At 37.8% G+C, this 22,538-nt stretch overlaps 1 protein-coding gene across 5 annotated transcripts in view; it reads left to right on the forward strand.

Moving 5' to 3' along the window:
• Positions 1-22,538, forward strand: part of LOC131078974 (protein GET4) — a 237,742-nt gene that overhangs the window by 84,579 nt on the left and 130,625 nt on the right. For all 5 annotated transcript variants that reach the window (XM_058016845.2, XM_058016857.2, XM_058016850.2 and 2 more), the window contains one exon: positions 10,071-10,161. In XM_058016845.2, coding sequence (XP_057872828.2) covers positions 10,071-10,161 — 91 coding nt within the window. The remainder of the gene's footprint in view (positions 1-10,070; positions 10,162-22,538) is intronic.

Below are 22,538 nucleotides of genomic sequence, written 5' to 3' on the forward strand. Positions count from 1 at the left end.
TGAAATGCATTTGCCTCTTGGCAACTAGTGATGACGTATGGACCACTCCAGATAGCATTGAATTTGGAGTGTCGCCCGACTTTGGCTCTGTCTGCATCCGACTTTAGAACTAGATCTCCTTCTTTAAAGACCCTATTAGTAGCCTTTTTGTCAAAACCTCTCTTGACCTGCCTTTGATGAGTCTCGAGTGTATGCATAGCTTGACCTCTAACCTCTTCCAGGTCCATTAGGTCAGCTAGCCTTACTGTCGTGGCATCATTCTTTGTCAATTCCAGATGATGTGCTAGTTCAAGAGAGGGTAACGCTAGGGAAGCTGGGAGTCTTGCTTCCTTCCCATATACCAACATGAAAGGGGAGTTACCGATCACCCTCTTGGGTGTGATCTTGTCAGCCCATGAGGTTGTCGTCAACTTAGTATGCCACGACCTCTGGTTGTCTTCAATCATCCTTTTGATTATCTCGATGAGGTTCTTGTTGGAAGATTCAGCTAAGCCATTACCCTGAGGGTTATAATTGGATGACGTCTTCAAGTATACACTATGCTTAACTGCCCAAGAACTGATTTGGGTTCCAATGAATGCCTTGGCGTTATTTGATATGATGGTGGAGGGGACACCGAATCTTGTCACAATTCCATCAAGTAATTTCAACACTGAGGCTTCCGTGGATCCCTTAATGGAACTGCCTTTGTCCGCCTAGTAAAGGAGTCCGTGGCCGCCAAGATCCACTTGTGGCCAGCACTAGAAGGTGGATTTATCCTGCCACTGAAGTCTAAACTCCATATTGTGAATGGTTGATCTACTCTGATAGGGTGAAAAGGTAGGGCGGCTAGTCTTTGCTTTCCAGAGAAGAAAGCACATTTCTTGCAATTCTTCACCCATCTATGTGAGTCATTGAATAAGGATGGCTAGTAATAACCAACCCTTATTATTTGGATAGCTATAGTCCTTACAAAGAAGTGGCCCCCTTAAGAGCCATCATGAAATTCTTCTAACAATCTGCTAACTTAATTTTGCTCGATACATCTTAACAAGACTCCATTACAGTCTCTTTGATAAAGGGTGCCATCCACTAAGACATAGGGGATGGACTGCAAACTGAAATGCCTTCTTTGTGCCTTGTCTAGACCTTGGGGGTATCTTCCTTCCATTAAGAAGGTGGTCATGTCGCTTAACCAATTGAATTGAGTGTCATTGCTAGTTGGTTGATCCTCTTGTAAAACGAAGGCAACATCTGAAGTAGTCTCAGAAGATGAGACAAGTTGTTCACATAGGCCCCTGCCTCTTACAGGTCTGGTGATCTTGATGTTGATGTCGTATTCCATGAGCTTGGTTACCCACCCAGCCCTCATCTTGTTGATGTCCTTGTTTAGGCGGAAATGTTTGACACTCGCATGTGGAACTAAGAGTTGGATCCTGTTGTTAGACAACATGTGTCTTAACTTTTTTAATGCTCTTACAACAGTTAGGACTTGCTTCTCTACATAGCTATACTTAAGCTCATAGTCTTTTAACCCTTCACTAAAGAAGGCAATAGGTTGCTCCAAATTATCATTGTTCAACTGTGTTAGGACAGTTGAGATGCTAGATTCTCCTTAGAAGGTATAGAGGATAAAATCCCTTTCATAGTTAGGATTGACCAGGGTAGGGGCTTGAGCAATCACTTGTTTAATCTCTTCAAAACCGGCCCTCCCCTCTTTGGTCCAACTGAAAACCAAATTTGTCTTCAACATGGAGGTGAGGGGTTTTACCATGGTGGCAAGGTTGGGAATGAACCTCCTCATAAAGTTGATCCTACCAAGGAAATTTTGCAATCCCTTCTAGTGACTGGGGAGTGGGAGAGAAAGAATAGCCTCCGGTCGCTTTGGATCAATGGTCAAGCCATCTTTGGATACAATGTGTCTTAGCAATCTTCCTTGAATAGTAGCAAATAGACACTTGCTAGGATTCAAGGACACACCATAATCTTTGCATTTCATGAACACCTACTCAAGATGACCAAGATGGTCAACTGTATGCTTTGAATAAATAGTTATATCATCAAGGTATATAAGCACAAACTTTGGTAATACACCCCTGAAAGCCATGTCCATTGCTCTTTGAAACGTGGCACCTGCATTGGTTAGCCGAAAAGGCATCTTGGAATAAGCATAGGTATTCCATTTAGTAGTAAATGCAGTCTTGTATTGGTCTGATTCTTGGACTAAAATTTGATTGTAGCCTGAATACCCATCCAAGAATGAAAATCTTTCCGAGCCACTGACCTTTTGGAGCATTTGCACCATGGAGGGTAGGGGATAATGATCCTTAAGGGAGGATCTGTTGAGGTCCGTAAAGTCAACATATAGTTTGATTTCCCCATTCTTCTTCCTTACAAGGACAAGGTTGGCCACCCAGGAGGAGTGCTTGATAGGGAAGATGATATTGGCTTCTATGAGCTTGGTTAACTCCTTCCTCATTAGTGGCTCAATTTTGGGGTTTATTGGCCTTTGCTTTTGTCTAATTGGCTTTGCATTCGGGCTTAGCTCTATAGTATGCTGGGCTAAGCTAGGGTCAAAACCCTTCAAATCTTCATAGGTTCAAGCAACTAAGTCATCATATCTTTGACAAAGCTTAACAAAGGCCTCGTGTTCGGTTGAGGAACATACATTGCCCAAGGTTAGAGACCTACCCTCGGCAACAACAACTGGTTTGTAATCACCCTTCTTTGCAGCCAGGTTCATCTTCTTCTTTAATTGATCATCTGAGTTCAAAATGCGTTCCAAGGTACCTTTACTTGTTGGAGCTGAGCTGCATGATTTGATCTCCATACTCTGCTTCATTTTGCAAGAAATTAACAAGCTGCTGATCACTTTCGAATACTTGCCAATTTGCCTGATTGTTTGGGATAAGAGGCCTCACAACAAGCTTGATGTGTTGTTCTTTTTTGCTTGCAACATGCGCCGATATGTCAAACTGAGCAGCAACCGTTACAAGCCTATCAACATGCTTGTTCTGACTTCTAGGAATGCTCTGGATGTTGAATGTTTCGAATCCTTCAATCAAATCCCAAACCCTATGTTTGTATGATTCAAGTAGATTTTTCTTTGTTATGCTTTGAGCTCTGATATGATTAACAACCAATTTGCTATCTCCAAATACTTGCAAAGATTTGATCTTTCTATTTTGTGCAAGTTGGAGGCGTTGGATCAAGGCTTCATACTCAGCCACATTGTTGGTGCAACCAAATTGAAGCCTAAAAGAGAAGAATCATTTCTCCTGCTTAGGAGAAACAAGCATCACACGAGCACCTGCACCGTTTTTGTTTCTTGCACTATCAAAAAACAATAGGTACCAAGCCCAGTCTCGTCTCAGCTAATGCGTCAAACTTAAAAGCATTGGCCCATTTGTCTAGCGAACAATTGGGGACCTCTTGTAAAATAACAGTAGGCTCACAAACAATACACTCTTCCCCCTCTTCGTGCAAAGTGCAACTCATGTTTATAGGGATGAGGGTGTAGGGCTCAATGTGGTTTTGCGCAATGGGCTCTGCCCATATGGTAACCTTGGTACCATACCTTGTTCGAAATAGCATGTGGGACCAATCAAAAGATAGGTATCCACCTATCTTGGCGGTGAAGTCTCTAGACAGACAGATGGCAAAGAAGGCAGGGAGGTCGATGATTGATACGTCTTGCAAGACAGTGCAACCAGGGCATTCATGCAAAGATAACTTCAAATTTTTAACAACCCCTACTATCTTAATAAAAGTGCCATCCAATTGGACCACCCCTTTAGTGACAGGTTCATATTCTATGCCAAGAAGATCAGCTACCTTCTTAGGCATGATTGAGCTACTAGCTCCTGAATCTACTATTATGCAGTTTTGAATTGAGTTATCTCCTACAATTAAGGAGAGATAGAAGGGGGGAGGCTTGTTGATGTTGCTTGAATCTTCTTCCTCTTTGGGTTGTACCAAACTGGTGGAGACTTCCTTCCTACTAACAACTGCCTCATCACCTGATTGGTTGATGTCCTTCAATGCCTCCTTGAGAAAATCCCTTTGAGATGGTATGGAAAGGGCCTCCCATGTAGTGACATTGAGGTTGGCCTTCTCCATCTGATCTTACTAGATTGAAAGGAACACCAACTGATTTTAGAGGCCCCTTTGAGGCTACAAGGTCTACATTTGCTCTTTGGACGACTTTGGCCTGCTCTTGCCTCTTTCTCCCTTCTATTGCATTTTGGCTTGTATCCTGGACAGGTACATTGGGTGTTGGAGCTTGCGCTGATGTTGAAGGTGAGGTAGCTTCCATTGCTGTTCTCTTTGACCTAGTATATTGTAGCATATTCTCAACACTTGTCTAGTTGATAGCACAAAATCCTGCCTCTTGCCAATTGACAAATGTAGAATCTTTTTGTAAGTGGGCCTGATTGCGAACACTAGGCTGATTTGGGTTGTATTGCTGGCTAGAGGCGGTTGACTCATTCTGCACCACTAAAGCTTGAGCAAACTCTCCATTTTGGCATGCACCTTGGTTGTGTGGCTGATTGCATGGTTGACACCAATCTTGCTCTTGGGCGAGATTGTTTTGCATTGGAATTGCTTTTGAGTTACTTGTAGCTGTGGGGTTCACACTATTCAGGGGTCTAGCATTGCTCCATTGGTTTTGCCCTTGAAAGGGTGGCCTATTCTTTTGATAGTTCTGACCTTGTGCTTGGTAAGGCCTGCTATGCTGAGCTTGTTGAACTCATTGCCAAAGTTTTGCAATAGAGTCTTGACTTCATGGAGCTCATTTGAGGATGTAGAGGTGGATGGTTGACTCGTGGGCACCACGGGGATAGGAGACAAGGTGGGCTCTTGAGTTGGTACTTCTAGGAATAGAGGCATTGGCGGCCTCAGGGCTATCTTCCCAGCCTGTATCAAACAATTTTTAGCCCTGATGGCTATGTCATATGCATCCGGTAGAGAGGTTCCGCCCATTGATTGTATCATGACAACTACATCATTGTTATGCGTGATTGGTTGCTCGCTTGAATGCTTAATGTGAAGCGAATTCCTTAATGAGAGATGTTTTAAATGGGGGAATAAAACTTGCTTTTATACTAATCGTCATGAAACGTATTGAAAGTTTTGAAGAAGGTTGACATTGGAAATCATTTTTCACTCAACTTTTTCCGACTGTCGGAGGATTCAAATTTCGGCCCAATTAGCTTGGATAATGGCACCTACTTTAGTGCAAGAGAACTAGGGTGCTAGGTGTGTTAGTCCAGTCCTTTTGGACTGGCCAAAGATTAGGAAGTCAAAATAGAGAATAAAGATAATAAATTTGACACTGGTGGGAGCAGAATAAGGCATGATCAAGGTACAAAAGGTAGAAACACTGTAGTGATGCCGAAATGAGCATAGAATTATATGAGGACACAATTTATGAGATTACAACTATATATCATAGAAGCAAATATGTTTTTTTGAGAATTTTGCAGGATATCAAATGATAAATATATTTTCATTATCTTAGGATAGTATCAGGAAAAAACCAAGAAATTATTTGGAACACAATTTTTTTTATAAAATTCCCAAAAAATAGAAAAAGGAAATATAAGTTATGTTTTTTTATATCTAAATCCATCCTAATTGCATATAAATTGCGAGAGTGAGTGTTTGCATATAAATTGCGAGAGTGAGTGTTTGCATATAAATTGCGAGAGTGAGTGTATACCATAAATATTGGAATTTGGATTTTTCTCTTCAATTTCAGATCATTGATTCCAATGGTAAATTCTACCTATCTACGGTACTGGTCTCCTCAACAATTGAATTGCACTCTAGAGTATAGTTCTGAAAGGGTTTTCAACTTACAGAATAATATGATTAATTAGAACACAATCTATGGATAATTGTGATGATTATGACTAAATTTGTTGTAAGCTATAGTGGAATTCAGAGCATGAGCTTGTGAGATTTTGTTGCTGTACATTTGTCATCTGATTTCTAATGTATTTCTGCTAAACCGTGTGTTGATCTTTAACAAATATATAATCAGTGCTTTGAATTAATCATATAGAGTTGGATGCAGCCAATGCAAGTTGAGCCACACTTTTGACGCAAAGTTACTTTAAGAATTGAGGGTGATGTATGCTTTTTATATTGCATGCTCCATTAAATAGATTGATTTTATCAGTATCGGCATCTAAGTGGGTTTATTATATTGCATTTACTGAAGGACAACCCCTGATGTGTATGATGTATTATTTTCAAGGTTTGAAAGTAGAATAGGTGGAGTCATTTAATTTCTTTGTAATGTCTTCTTTTTCGGCAACTTCAGCATTATAGTTGCTTCAGGTTTTTGGGTGAGCACCAGCCTTGTCAGAAGGGATGTTTGTTGTTGTTGGTGTGCTCATTTGGATTTGAGGACTCTTATGGCTGTTTCTGTGGTGAATTCTGGTTTTTGGTGTGTTGTCCAAGATTATTGCTGAGTGTTTATTTATAGTAAGTCACCCAATTGACCCCAATTATCATTATTCATCCTTAGTTTTATTCCCATACAGTGAGATTTCAATTTCGATGCTATTTTATGATTTCTGGAACTCAAGTGCATTGTTAAGATTTAATTTTTGTTGCTAAGGCTCCTTTATTTTATAAAATAATTAAAGAACCTTAGTGTAATAGCTTGTTGGAAAGGGAATTAAAAGTCTTAAATCATGGACAGTTGAAAGGTGACTTGAGTATTGGGAATATTCAGGTAATGAAATAAATAGTTTTTCGGAGCAATTAAATGATTAAGTGATTTTCAATTGCGAATCCTGAAAAGTTATCGGGAGGGTAATAAAAGAAGGTTGGGGGTTTTTGGCAGATTGTTTATTTCTCTTAGAAGATTTGGAGATTTGTGCCTGTGGCCAAATTTATTTCAATAAATGCCTGACAGATGAAAACCGAAAGGTTAGAGCGGAGGACAAAAATTCTCTATCTTCAAGAGCCGTTCCTTCTAGGGATCGACACTCTGCTGAATGTTTGAAACGGGGACGGCTTTAGAGGCCGATCCATGCAGGTTTTGTGCTAAAGATTCAAAATATTGGGATTTTGTTACTAAAAGGAATATATTTCCAGCTTGCTTCCTATTTTGAATTTGCTAGATTTACAATGTTAAGAATCAGCTGGGCAAAAATCAAAGTTTTATGAAGGCTTGGATAAGATTATGATGCTCAGCGATTCATCATTCCGTTGTTGGGCATTGTGAAGCCTGTTTTCTTGGAGTATCTGTGATTTGATGTGCTTTCCATTTTTGAACCTTGTCCTTAGCATGAGGATTAATACAGAATCATGAGTTTTATAAGCCTTATACTTTATTTTTGAAGGGAGTTCTATTGTTCACCGCTGGTCGTGTAACACAACAATATTAGGCGTTTTTTTGTTACATGTGTGGAAGGTGATTTGATGCTGGGTATGTGAGTTCATTGGCACTATTTGAGAAGGAATTCGTGACAGGCGTGAATGTTTTTCTCTTCCTTTGCTGGGTGCGTAAGCTTCATGCTTTGGCGTAGGAAACTGAGTTAAGTGGGCATTGGTGCTGTCTCAAGTTGTGGGTCTTTTCTTGCATCGCAGGGCATTTTGGTGTGCACAAGTGCTGGTCGTATTGCAGATTCATTGTTGTTCCAATAAATCTAAAAAAAGCAGCACAAATGGCAGCGTTTGGAGGGTCGAGGGTGTTGGGGTTGGAAATAAGCCACACCCGGGCCGATGATGGACTGGTCCAAGAGGGGCCAGTAGCTCAGTGGTAGAGCACTCTAGCAGCATATGGAAGGTCCTAGGTTCGAGTCCTAGCTGGTCCGTGTCTCAACATGGTATAGAGCCAAGTTCGAATTAGGGGTAATCAAATTGGTTGTAGTTGTTCGTCCTCCTTCCATTTTTGCTCTTATTGCTTCATTCGAAATGTTGAACTGTCTCTGTGTTGAAGATAGATTGGATGGTGCATCCAACTTCATGTCATGGAGATTCCTAATCATGCTTGCATTAAATGGAAGTGATCTTGCAGACTTTGTGGAGAGATCTTCTTTTGAACTTGAGGTAGAAGAGGAAAAGACTTCATGGAGGAAGAAAGATTTTCAAGCTCGGAGAATGCTGGTTGACTCGGTGAAGGATCATATTGTACCTATCATCTGCAAGCTGACGACTGCCAACGAAATGTTCAAGACATTAGAAGAGATGTACGAAATCAACAACACCAGTCGTGCCCTAGCTTCGAAGCAGCAACTTCATCACATCAAGATGATGAAAGGTGAATCTGTCATAGCATACTTCATGAGGATTTCTGATTTGAGAGATCAGCTGTCATCCATTGGGAAGGTTGTTGATGACAGTGACTTGACCATGCTTGCCCTCAATGGTCTTCCGGCATCTTGGGAGTCTTACATTCAAGGAATTAGTGCAAGACCAGATCTTCCCAAGTTCGATCGTTTGAGAGCAGATTGCATACAAGAAGAGTCACGGTTGATAGCAAGAGGAATTGAGCGTGATCACTATGATGTAGACAATCAAGTCCTTGCTTCGCATATGGTTAAAGGCAAAGGAAGGAAGTGGGATAGAGACAGAGATTCAGATGTTGCCGTTAAGAAAAGGAAGAAGGACTTATCTCACATCCAGTGCTTTAAGTGTGACAAGTATGGTCATTTTGCTTGGGATTGCAAATTCAGGTCCATTCCTCTTGCTTCCTTTGCAGAAGTTGGCATAGGGACATCTCAAGAGGAGCAAAGGTCAAATGAAGACTTCCTTTTCTAAACGGAGGAAATGTTAGAGGGATCCTGACATTGTTACCTTCAGAGAAAGCTTGTCAAGCTAAGAGGGGCTAGTAGCTCAGTGGTAGAGCACTCCAGCAGCGTATGGAAGGTCCTAGGTTCGAGTCCTAGCTGGTTCATGTCTCAACATGGTAGTAGAGCCAAGTCCAGGCTAGGAGCCCCAAGCACACGAGAGGTGTGGCTTAAGGGGGGGTGTTGGTGTTGGTGTTGGAAATAAGCCACACCCGGGCTGACGATGGACTGGTCCAACAGGGACCAGTAGCTCAGTGGTAGAGCACTCCAGCAGCATATGAAAGTTCCTAGGGGCCTTGGAATTGAGGCATGAGGCTTATTACAGCGGCAGCTAAACGTCAAGTGGGACATGAGGCTTTTTTAAGGAATATTTCAGGGATATATCACTCATTCTGATGGTGGACATGGGTTTGGAGATGGCAAGTGGCTGCTGCAGAAGCTTGTAGATTATTGGCAGCCAGTTTTCAATCCTTGGTGTGGGTATTTTCAGTCTTGAAACCCAGTCGATAGTCCTTGTATAATCTCCCATCTATTGTTGAGTTAATTATTGGTATCACTCATTGACTCCCAGTATGAGGTCAGAAAATTAGTTGTAAATGATTCATGATGCTGGCTGAGTATAGTCTGTTTATTGTATTTTGATTTACTTACAAACCATTGAGGGGACCTTTGGGTATATGCCTTATTTGTTACATATAAAATGACAGGAAACTGTTACTTGAGTTTATTGATATTATCTGCAAGTATTCCCTGTTTATACGTTTGCAAAATTGTAGTTATGAATGTTGTGTGAAGTCTTGTATCAAATTCAGCATTGTATAACTCACAACAATTCAGAAACACTGCATTTAGAAGGGATGCAGACTGTTTATTATAATGTCTGAGATCTTAACTTGAGCAAAAGTGCAAAAAAATGGTGTAACTTTCTGGGTAGGGCATTTCATTCTTGCAAAATACTGTTCTTATCTGCAAAATAATTGTGGTAGAAAATGAATCTTTCTCAGAATCATTCCGAACTACCGAAACTGTACATTCTTGTATGGCATGCATACTAGAAGCATGGGAATTTTGTAGGTTTAATGTAGATATTTTACTGAAACCACTTTATTGTTCATCTATATGTGATTGTGATATCTTAGAACTTTTATAATCTTTTCTGCTGACCGACATATAACAGTAGAGAATTTGGTACATTAGGCTGGAAATGAATGCCATGGATTCTAGGATTGCTATGAATTGGTTAAATAACATCGCTATGGAATAATCTCTTCTTTGATGGTGTAGGTGGTCTGCTGCATATGGAGGACCAAGTAAAGGTGCAGCAGAATTACATGATATGCTAGCTCAATATATAAGCTCACAGTCTCCGGAGCTGGTAAGCATAAATACAAAATATAAGCTCAATATATAGTGTCTTTGGTGCCTTGTAATAATGAGGCCTTGGCTCAATCATCCATTTATTGTTCACACAGTCTTGCATGCATCTACCTTCAATTTGAATTTTGCTTCATATTCATCGTTTGTTCTTTCTTTCATATCTGCACTACGAGGAATTCCAAACACTTCCGTAATTGCATTTTCAACGAGGTAGGCAATGGTTATCCCTTTGGGAGTCCAGATCATTTAGGAAATTGATTCATAATGCATTGTGCATTACAGAATAAGCTCACTGCATTGTATGGATTGAGGAAACTCAATGACATGATATATGCCAGTTTTCATGATATTGGGTGAAAGGTGTGAAGGAATCTGGTTCTTTGTTCCGAACATCGTCTGCTGCATTCGCTCCATATTTAGGTACTCCATGTTTGTGTCTGTGATTCCTTTCCATTGGGAGGACAATTGGGAATCCGGATAGAATTCTTCTTATTTATCTTCAATTGCTCCTTTCGAGCTTCAATCCTGGTTTTGGACAAAGTATCTGTCTGAAACTCGAAGTCAATATCTTGAAAAATTATCTTGATACCTATTTTCAGAATTGAATAAGTTCTTATATTTTAAAATGTAGACAAATTTAAGGAAGAAAACCATAAATTTTATCCATATTCATCACAAATTCTGAAAATAGAATGAAAGTGACAAGAATGGGGGCTAAAACCCTCTTAAAACCCTTCATTTTGAGACTTATATTAAGTCTGAAGACACGTCAGTATACTCAGAAAATTCTCAAAATTAGGGTCGAAGGACTGAAGATCAAATTTCACTTGGCAAAGGTGAACAAAGTTCTGATTTTTAGTTTTCAAATTCTAAAAACACCTCTCCAAGATCAACATTGGCTTCGCATTGTCTGAGGACAACCTGCAACATTAATGAATCAGTCACTTGAAAGATTGCAGTTCTGTAAAAAAACTCACATTCGATGAAATTTACCTTCCGAATGTCAAAATGGTCAAATCTGGGCACAAACAAAGGGCTCGTAATGAACAAATAAGTGTGTAAACAAGTCTGAATATGGAGTTTCAGACTTATACCAGCGATGGCACACTCAGAAATTGACCCCAAAACACTCGGAAAATGATCCCCTAACAAGATTGCCCAAGTGTGGAGGTCCTGAAATGAAGATCCAAGTCTGAAGACAAAGTGAAAATGAAGCTTCAGATCTGCAACAATGGTGAACTCTGAAAATGCCTCCAAAACGCTCCCAAAATGATGTTTAGAAAAAATCGCCCAAGTGGGACTTGGCTGGGAATGAAATATTAAGTTTGAAATCTAATTTTCCAGCCAACAATGGAATTAAGATAGCTCCCAGCAATGGTGGAATGTGCAGGTTTAAGTGTACTCACAGCCTTCTCAGATCAATGGCGCCCAACAAATTCAAGAAAATTACCCCAAAATATGGAGGAATCCACCTCCCAAACAAAGCAGCCAAATTCCCAAGGTGACGCCACTTCAGCAAAAATCGCCAAATGTGGTCAAAATGACCACCAAACTTGCTGCAACCTCATCTTCAATGGCAACAACTGGGTATAGCTGGGCAAAAATCGGCCTTTAACTTTTAACTCCAGCTCAAATGGTCTCCAATGGACACTTAACCAAACTCGCCTAGCTAGAAAAAACTCTTCAATCAGCCACTTAGCTGCCTTCAATCAATGACATCAGCAAATATAATAATATTTTAATACTGGGCAAACTTTTATAAACATGTTTTTACCTTGAATCTTCACCACACAAGTAATGTGGGATAAAACACTGCCTTTATAGCCTGCCTAGGAAAATTGATTTGCATCTAGAAAAATATTAATGATTAAATTATCATTGCAAATCATTAAATAATTGTTTTTGATAATTAAATAATTATTGTCAAATACAAAAACAATTAAATTTGGGCCCACTTGTATCCAATTTAATTCAAACTTCACCAAATTTAGCCACTTGGGGAAAATCGCCCCATATCTGGATAAAAATACAGAGATGGAAATCATTTAAAAACATCTCAATAGCTCTCTGGGGGAAAGACGATCTCCTTTGGGATAAAATTCCGTATCAAAGAATCATCATAACTTGTCTAAAACATGATTGGGCGAAAATTGATTCCCATCTGGACTTCAGAGTTATGTCCGAAAATTTACGTTGGGGGAAAATCGATTCTCATCTAGATCAAAAATTCATGAAAAATCATACTTTGGGGAAATTCGCCATTCATCAAGACAATCGTCTGCATAAAAATCCATCAAATTTGATGATAAACTCACCTGGGGAAAATTGTAATGTCCCTTCTAGTTAGGGATCACTGTCCAGCAAAACAGATTGTTAGAATACAACAAATATATATATATATATATAACTAATCCAACTTGCAATTTAACTTTAAAATACTTAATTAACACTAATCACATTTCTTATCTAATAAAAAAGGATACGAATGCCATACGGAGGTATGTCCTTAGGCGGCCGTGAAGCTCGCCTTCTTGGAACCCATCTTGGTTCCAAGCCATCCAGGAAATCAAAGGTTAATTTCTATTCCTGTCTTGGATGTAACTTCTTACACCCAAGCCATCTAGGAAATTGAAGGTTAATTCGATTCCTGTCTTGGATGTAACTTCTTACACCCAAGCCATCCAAGGAAGACCATATGTCAATTCCTTGCCTTGGATGATGCATCTCATCATCCAAGTCCATCAGAGGGGACCAGCCAGATCCGTCTCTTCTTGGATGAACTTAGTGAACCAAGCCATATATATGCATATAGATATTCAATATATACTACCTACCAGGGATTATCATAATCCCTCCAGTAGGCTAAGGGGGTTTCCTCTCTATAACCTCCATATTTTAATCACATTTACATTTTATAATTTATTACTACTTCCTATTCCATAATCCACATTTACATATTCCTAACTTAACATATATTCCATAACATATGTTCAGAAGGTGTCCATTATAAAACATCACGTTTATTAACGTATATTCCTATCTATTCATTGATATGTATTCATTAACGCATGTTTGTACATATTCATTAACATATGGTTTACACTTATTCCTTAATATCTAAAACCCATTCATTAATGTCTATATTAAGATATTCATTATCATATAGATTAAATATACATTAATTACTTTCATTAACATATGTATTAAATATTCATTATTAACATTCATTAATATATGTATTAACATATTCATGATTAATATTGTTTAATATATATATTAAAATATTCATTATTAATATTCACTAATATATATATTAAAATATTTATTAACTATAATCATTTACATAAACCTTGTGACATCCTTACCTGTCTGCACCCGTAGTAGTAGATTCCGGTCTGCAGTTCCTTGTTGCTGTTTCACAGTCCTTACACCTTGCACTGCCTCCCCCCAAATATATGATTTTGATCTTCCTCTTATACCCTGCTACATAGAAGGGATGCACCTCTTGAATTATGAAAGGCCATATCCCTTCCTAGTTACATCTCTTCACAACATAAACAAATCGCATCTCTTCTTACATTTGGTCAAACTTAACTAATCGCACCTTTCCATATTGCTAACGTAACCATCAATCAGTCTTCTCCCTAATTGCTGTTCTCATGAATTGATCACCGTCATTGACTATTATTACTGTTGATATTCTTCTCATAACAAATGCTGACTGTAGTATTATTCATCCTTAGTAATCATCATTATCAGTTTATTACTCCTGGCCTTGATAATGTTTGATGAGAAATCAACGTAATAATGTCGATCATTTTGTATATATCTTCTTTAGGTATGCTCGCTGATTTCAAACTTAATTTGCTTCCCATCGATGAATAATTGATTGGGCTTGGGTAGTATCGCACCAATATAATAAATCTGTGTCGATGATTTTCTGTCCCGAGCCTATGACTACTTGTGTGGGCAACTATTTCTTAGAGTGCCCGATATGTCCTTAATCATGATCATTGACTATACGATTAGTGTTCTTAAATGGTGGTCCATGCTAATAATAAGTACCACACTTGAACCCTCTATAATAATGGTCTTACAATTATATTCGCAATTTTGTCTCTTTTAGAGACTTCATAAAATTGACGACTACTAGTGATGTAATGTCCAATTAAATGTTAATGTCAATTAGTCTAAATGCTATTCTTGTTTGCTGGAGAAAAAGCATATTATTACTTTGTATGTATTCTTTTTACCCATCCTTATCATTTAAGGAATATTATTAGTTATAACTATTAATAAATAATAATATTTAATAAATAAATAAATTTCAAATATTCACTCGTTGGTAATTATTATATAAATTAATAATAATAATTTCTTCATTTAGGGTCTCTCTCTTTTTCTCTCCGTATATGTATAATGATCTAGGAGGGGACATGACAAAAATGGATCTTCATCTGGATATTAAATTTCATCCGGATAAAATTCATTTGCGTTCCAGTGAAAAACGTGGCTCATTAGGAATATTTCCTACTCTTAGTCAACATTTTTGCCTTTTGATGGAAACTCACCCTCCATCCGGATTTTGAGTTAGGGAAAATCATGGGTCATCGGAAATTTGGGGGGGAAAGCACCCCTCATCAGGAGTTTTGACCTTTAGGCCTCTAAAACATGGATTTTCATCGGGAATGTAATGATTTCCCCACTAAAAACATCTAGACATGTCAAATTTCACTATTATACATCATGACATAGCCAAATTAATCAAAACTTGAGCAAGAAAATAGGGATTCCATTGGGATAAAGTGCAAATTTGACTTGAATTACCTGCTAGGAGAAAGAAAATAACCCCTAAAGGACCTTTTAACACTTAGGCACAAAAATATCTCTAACTCGGACACATTAAACTCAATCACGCTCAAAAGTGTACACTTGGACAAAATTAGGATCGCTTGACATTTTACAGGCACTTGATCCTATTCAAAACTCAAAAAAACCCTATTAGCACCTGGCATGATCACACTTCAAAATTCGAGACTCAGGTATTGGAAGCTCAAAATCGCCATCTGCCGCCGAAACCCTAAACTAAAAAAAATTGGAAAGTAGGAAAGAGGGGTTCCTTGTTTGCAATGGGGCGATGTGTGAAAAGGTCACAACATCTGGGGAATCCATGGAGGAAATGTTCTTGAACATTTCAAGAACAAAGCTCAATCCGACTCTTAGAACCTTAATTAATCCTTGTATAACATAGCAAAAAAGTGAGAAAACACATTTGAAAGGTAGAAACAAATATTGTATCAAGATACTTAGCCATTGATTATCCAGGTGTGTGTAATTGCGTTCATTACCTTCACAAAATTATTGTAAAGACAGAGGATCTGGAGGGATTAGCTACATGAGTTGTCCATACTCCAAAGGCAACCTGGATAGAGCTTTGCTGCCAGTCAGACGTCTATAGCCCTTGCGAGGTTATCACTGTAATGTCACGAATATTGCTCCACTGTCATCTAGACATCTAAGTCCCGGTGGAGTTATTTGCATGTTCCCATGGCCAATTTTAGATATTTCATTTCTTTGCACTTCTTTTGTTTTCTTTTCCTTTTTCCTCTTTTCTTAATGATACTTCCTTTTCATGCATTTTTCATATTCCTTCAATTCGTTTGGCTCGTAAGCAATGAAGCTTACATGGGTTTGAGAATTACTGTTGGCACTAAAGCAAGATATAAGGTTTCTCACTAGCCACAACTTCACCTGAAAAAATTACAATCTTAGACAAAATTAATATGTGAAAAATATAATAATCGTATGATGTCCGCGTGAAGTTGCAATAAATGTTTTCCAATCCCGTCAAATACGAGTTTAGACCAATGATACACTATATAAAAACAATTTCCATTTCAAAAGAACTTCATGAGGTATTATTCAAGAAATGGACCGAACAAAACTAATGAAATGCAAAGTGTGTCCTAATGACGACACCTCCCGTATCGCAAGCCGATATCTCTCAAAACCTACAGTAAGCATGCCTACCTAAAGCAAAACTGGAAGCAGACCTAAACTAAAGCAAATAGAATGCAAACCAACTCTAACTATGATACAAGGGGTAGGCTTCGAAAGAAACTTAGTGTCGGAAATAATGCTTGAGGAACTGTCCATTGACGGGCAATGGGACATTGTCACCAGTTAAAGTCTTAAGCTTAAATGCATTCTCTCCAAGTATCTCAACAATTTGATAGGAGCCTTTCCATAGTTTGTCGAATTTGTCGTGATCTCCTCTTCTCTCATGGGCTTTATCCCAATATAGCGCTTGGTTAGAAATTCTTAAGGCTTTTACTTGTGCTTGTCTATCAAACCATCTCTTTACTACGCCATGGTGTTTGGCAAAATTTTCTAATAACATGTTTGTCTTCTCTTCTATATTCATCAATTGTGTCAATCTTGTTTGCACTCTGTCTTCACCTTCCATATAATCTTGGATAAATTTGGTTGTTGGAATTCTCAGTTGTACAGGGAAGACAGTCTCTTGGCCGTATACTAGAAAAAATGAGGAAGCCCCCAATGAGTGCTTCGCTTTGGTTCTATTTGCCTAAAGGGCGAATCTCAATTGTGTGTGTCAATCTTTTGGATTTCTCTCTAATAGTTTCTTGATCACAGTAAGCAAATTCTTGTTCGTAGATTCGGCTAACCCATTACCCTGAGGATAATAATTTGATGAAAACTTAAGGGTTATACCATATTCAAAAGTCCAATTTGAAAATTTCAATGATGTAAAAGAAAAACCATTATCACAAATAAGAGCATGTGGACATCCAAACCTGGTAATGATGTTTTCTTGTAAAGTTTTAATTACCATATCAGTTGTACATAACTTCAAAGCTTGAGCTTCTGATGACCAAGTACAGTAATTAGTCGCCGTTAGAATGTACTTGTGTTGCGCGAAAGGAGGTGGATTAATCATACCAATGAAGTCGATACGCTACATAGCGAATGGTTTGAACTCGATCATGGGCTGCAGCGGCATGACTGGATTTTTCTCTCGAAAAACAGCTACCTGGGACGTCTTCACATGTTGATGAGTATCTCGAAACAAAGTAGGCAAATAATAGCATGCTCTTAGAATTTGGTGCGCTGTAGCCAAATTTGCACCATGACCCGTCCCAAATTTATTATGAAAATGCCCCCTAATTTATTTTGTTTCATCTTTGCTAACGCATCTCAAATAAATTCCTTCATGATTTCTCTAGTATAAAACCAAGCCTTGTAGCATAAAATGTTGACTTGTCAATCTCAATGCTCTCCTCTTAGCACGGCTCATACAAGTGGGACACTTCTGGTTCAATAAATAGCAAACAATATCTTTATACCATTGATCTGGAGTGATATCCTCAATTGCATAGACTTGTTGGTCCAATCCATGTCCGTACACTTCTAAAGTCTGACCTCTAACAAGTCTCATTGGCTGGATTTCGATGTCCTACTCTTGGATAGTGGCAACCCACTTTCCTCTCCTTTCTCCTTGTTCATTCTGCATCAGGAGTGTCTTAGCTGCTGCATCTGGCATTATGGCGTAAACTTTCGTCCATAAAATATAATGCCTAAATTTCTTTATTGCTTTGACCAATGCATAAGCTTGTTTTTCTACATTTGGATATCTCAACTCCACATCTTTAAGCGGCGAGCTTAGGAATGCTATGGTATGTTCATCTTGATCTTCATTTCTCTGTGTAAGGATTGCAGCACATGTTTGTTCAGAAGCAAAAGAATACAAGTAAAAAGGCTTTGTATAATTAGGACCGACCAAAACAAGAGCCTCGACAATGGTGGACTTGATTTTTTCAAATGCTCTTTTAGCTTTTGTTGTCCATTCCATCTTGGCATGTTTCTTCAACATCTTGTTGAATGGTCGTACTATCTTTGCAAATGTGGTGATAAACTTGCTTACAAATTAAATTTTACTGAAGGACTTCAGTTCTTTCTTACTGCTTGGAAGGTGGATCTTTGATATAGCTTCAATATTTTCTGGATCAATAGAAATTCCTCTTTCTGAAATAGCATGTCCCAACGATTTTCCTTCTGTGCCTCTGAACATGCACTTCTTGGGATTAAGAGATATCTTGTATTTTCAGCGTCTCTGAAATACCTTTCTCAAATCGTCAATATGATTTTCTCTCTTGCTTGAGAAAACTGTAATGTCATCTATGTAAATAATGATGCACTTTCCAATTAAATTGTGAAATGAAATGTCCATTGCTCTCTGGAATGTGGCTTTATTATTGATTAAGCCAAATGGCATCCTTCTGTATGCAAATGTACCCAATTTTGTGGTGAAGGCTGTGTTCAATCTATCTTCATATTCTACCATCACCTGGTTATATTCTGAATATTCGTCCAAAAAGGACATCATCTGTGATCAATTCACAATCTGCAATACTTCGTCCAATGACGGAAGCGGGTAGTTATCCTTTTCTGATGCTTTATTAAGATTCCGAAAATCAACACAGAGTCTTATCTCTCCATTCGTCTTTCTAACTAGGACCAAACTGGCAACCCACGTCGAGTGTTGCATGGGAAAGTTAATCTTTGCCGGCAACAATTTCTTCACTTCTTGATATATGAGAGGCTCCAATAAAGGGTTCATTGGCCTTTGTCTTTGTCTGAATGGCTAAGTGTTTGGCCTCAAAGGAATTGTATGTGTAATGATAGATGTATCGTATATCTTCAAATCATCATATCCCCATGCAATCACATCGGGAAAATCTCTCATGTTATTCAATATGCCTTCCCTTTCATTTGGTGTACATGCTTTCCCTATGAACACATTCTTAACTTCGTTTTCATTTCCCAAATTTATTATTTCACCAGCACTTCCTTCAGATTCTTGTGTTCTTTCTACTGTTTTCATTTTATCTTGATCAAATATCGGTTTTAAATCTACCATTCCCTTGGGAATAGTATTTGTCTTTAAATTTGGGATGCCCTCAAAATCATATTTTGCTTCTTCAGCTTCCTCTTCATCAATAATCTGACTTAGGAAAATATCTGAGTTAGTCAGAAAATCCAATATATGTTAATCATCTTCAATAGTTGGAAATTGGTAACATTATATGGTACGGATAGAATTGATGCTAGCTCCATTGTGAACTTATTCAATCATTCCATGGCAATGGGTGCCATGGAACTAGCTGCTTGTGCAAGCGCATTTGCCACTTGGGTCGGTGATTTGTATATTGATTTGATATTTGAAGCATCAAAGCTTTCAATGAGATCCCATGCCCTTTTGCGGTATCTTGTCAATCTTTTGTCATGGCAAACATATTGCTTTCTCACTTGTCTTACTACAATCTCTGAATCTTCAAACACATGTAAAATGTTTGTTTTCCTTTGAATGGCTAAAAACAATCCATGAACTAAGGATTCATATTCTACAACATTGTTTGTACATGGAAACTGTAGTCTATGAGCGGCCAAATAAGTCTCCCCTGAGGGACTGATCAATTCAAACCCAGCTCCTGATCGTTTCTTAGATTTGGAACCATCAAATCTTAATGTCCATATTTGACCTTCATCGTTTGTCTCTTCTTGTTGTTCTTCAATTCTATCTTTAATTTCCTCATCGAGCTTGGGTGTGGCCTCTCTAATTTCTTCAAGTGTCAAAACTTTAGGAACTCTCTTGTGTATCTGGTTCAAAGCAATCTTGCACGTCATCCAAGAGAATTCAGAATGAGCAACATTGTGAATTCTGCACCAATTCGGCAATAGTAAATCTTGAATGCGAGCTTGGTTGCGCAACTCAACTCGTAGTCGAATGCTTTTAAACACAAGTCTTTTGAAAATTTCAAACATATCATTATCTTCATCTGAATCATGATCACTTTCAGTGACCATCTCTGTGGAATTCACAATCTTTGTTCTTTTTCTACCTCTTTCGTTGGGCTTTGAAGCATCAGGATCTTTGTAACTTTCGGTTTATAATTTCCCAAATCAGTCTCTAGGAATAGAATCTCGTTATTTTCCCCATGCTCAATTATCATCAGTCTTAATCTTGGGGTACTATCAATCTTGATCTAGTTGGGTACACCTCTCTATGGCAGCCACATATGAGAGAAGTTAGTCGAAAAGTAACCTTTCAATCTCCATGACCAATCTCGACTTGGAAGCACGCCATATCCATCGGGAATGTCTACAATTGATATATTTATGAAGTGCTGGACTCTTTGATCTGCAGCCAATTCCATATGAATATTGTTAAGCTCTCCAATCACGGGTACCTCTGTCTTATCTAATTGTGTAACTCTTTTACTGTTTTATATGGGAATGAGACCCAATCTCTCGCATATAGCCTTTGGCATCACATTACTTGAAGCTCCAGAGTCTACTAGACAATTGTGTATAAGCTTGCCAACAATTCTCACGGAAAGTAAGAACAACGTTGGCTCATCTTGATATTCAATTGCTGGCTTACCTTCCGAATTTGCAAATTTTCTTCTTTCTTCAGATATTCTTTTGAAAGTTTATTTTCTTTTGTTGTTACCTTCTCATTTTTAGTCATATCTTCAATCTAAGCGATTCCACTCTTTGGGAGGATTTCATCCTTTGTAGAATTTTCAGTCACAACTGGTGAATCCTTGATTGTTAGAACATAATGTTATTAGGGATCACATCCTTATAACATTTATATATAATGTTCTAATATAAGGTTATAAAACCTTATATATTATATGCTTTATAAGCATATCCCATTTGAAACAATTATAATCTAATAACTATTAGATTATTATTTATTTATGAGTGGGGGTTATTGAAAAGGTGTGACTGGTGAAGTCACCCTTCCTCCTATATTTAAGGAGGTTCTCTCACATTTGAGAGGTGTGTGAATTTGGAGCTTTATGGTGAGTTGTATCACTATGCATATGAGGTATTATTGGCCATGTGGAAGTATTGGAGGAGTGTCCCCAGGTTCATGTCTATTTTATTATAGACTATATTTGTAAGTGTTTTAATTAAATGATGCTTTATGGGGTTTTTTACCCGAAAGGGTTTTCCCCATGTATATCTTGTGTAATGTGTACATTTTGCATGTATGTTTCATATTTCATTTACTTTATAATCTTGTTTATAATGATTAGTATCCTTAGATCCTAATTTCTAACATGGTATCAGAGCCTATTAGGCTATACTAATCATTTTTACAGATTATTCTAGAAGATCTATTAAACTTGACGGGAAAAGTCTTTATGCTCAATCAACATGTATGTTATATCATTAAGTATTTTCAAAATACTCGTAAAATCAAGCTTCCACATTCAAGTATACTGTGTGAGCCTACCTTGAGCCTAGTTTGAAAAGGTGTACAACCATTTATATTATTTCACATTAAATAAGGACAAATGTGAGATAGATTTTTTTTTGAAATAAATGATAACTAAAAATGTCCTTGTTAGTGAAAAACTATGATCAAATAACTTTAAATATTCTATTTGTATTGATAAATACTAATCAACAATAATTCTCAAAATTAATTTTAAATTTTCCAAATCAAATTCATATTAAGTAACTAATTGGTAATTCTATTTACTTTTAGTAGATTACATCATCAACTTATAATTTTTTTTTTATAATATCTTGAAATTAAATAAATATTTAAAATTATACATTATTTTAAATATCATGCGTAGACTTGTATAAAAAAACTCCTATAAGCCTCATAAGAAGATCTTGTACTTTTCATCGTCATATTACTTTAATCTCCATAATCCTTATTTAAAATGAAAGACTTGTCCTTGTATGAAAGTTTAAGGAGGGCAAAATGGGTCACAACCCTTCACATATAACACACTGTGTTTCAAACATTTCAACGACTCTTAACACATGAATTTTATGTTGAAGACATTATTTGTGTTCCATTCACAACAATGCGTGGAAGTAAAACATTGTCTAATTTGTTTTACCGAAGGAGCTTATCTGAGCTTCATAAATGTATTGATCGTAATCTTCATTTTGTTAAATGACATTGAGGAAGGGAATAGCGTACCAGTAAAAGCCATACGTAGTGGACTCTGTGACTAGTTTCACCGAGTGCTTCGCTCACGAGGATCGTCCCTTAACTATTCCGGCGGATTATTCGAAGTCTAATTATGTGGAAACAGTGTTTTATAGCTTGGATTGCGGTTACGAGTGCCATGACACCACTGCTTGCTCCCTCCATGGTGACCTTAGTCGCCAGGTATGTTATAATAGAAATGTAACAATGCAGTGCACCAACTTATAATCTTTCTCTACAAACCTCATTAAATATGATTAATATTGAGAAAGCTTGTTGTATTATCTTTATAAATGATACACTACATGGATAAGCTATTACAAGTCTTATGAATA

Source organism: Cryptomeria japonica, chromosome 8, assembly GCF_030272615.1.
Source record: "Cryptomeria japonica chromosome 8, Sugi_1.0, whole genome shotgun sequence".
NCBI lineage: Eukaryota > Viridiplantae > Streptophyta > Pinopsida > Cupressales > Cupressaceae > Cryptomeria > Cryptomeria japonica.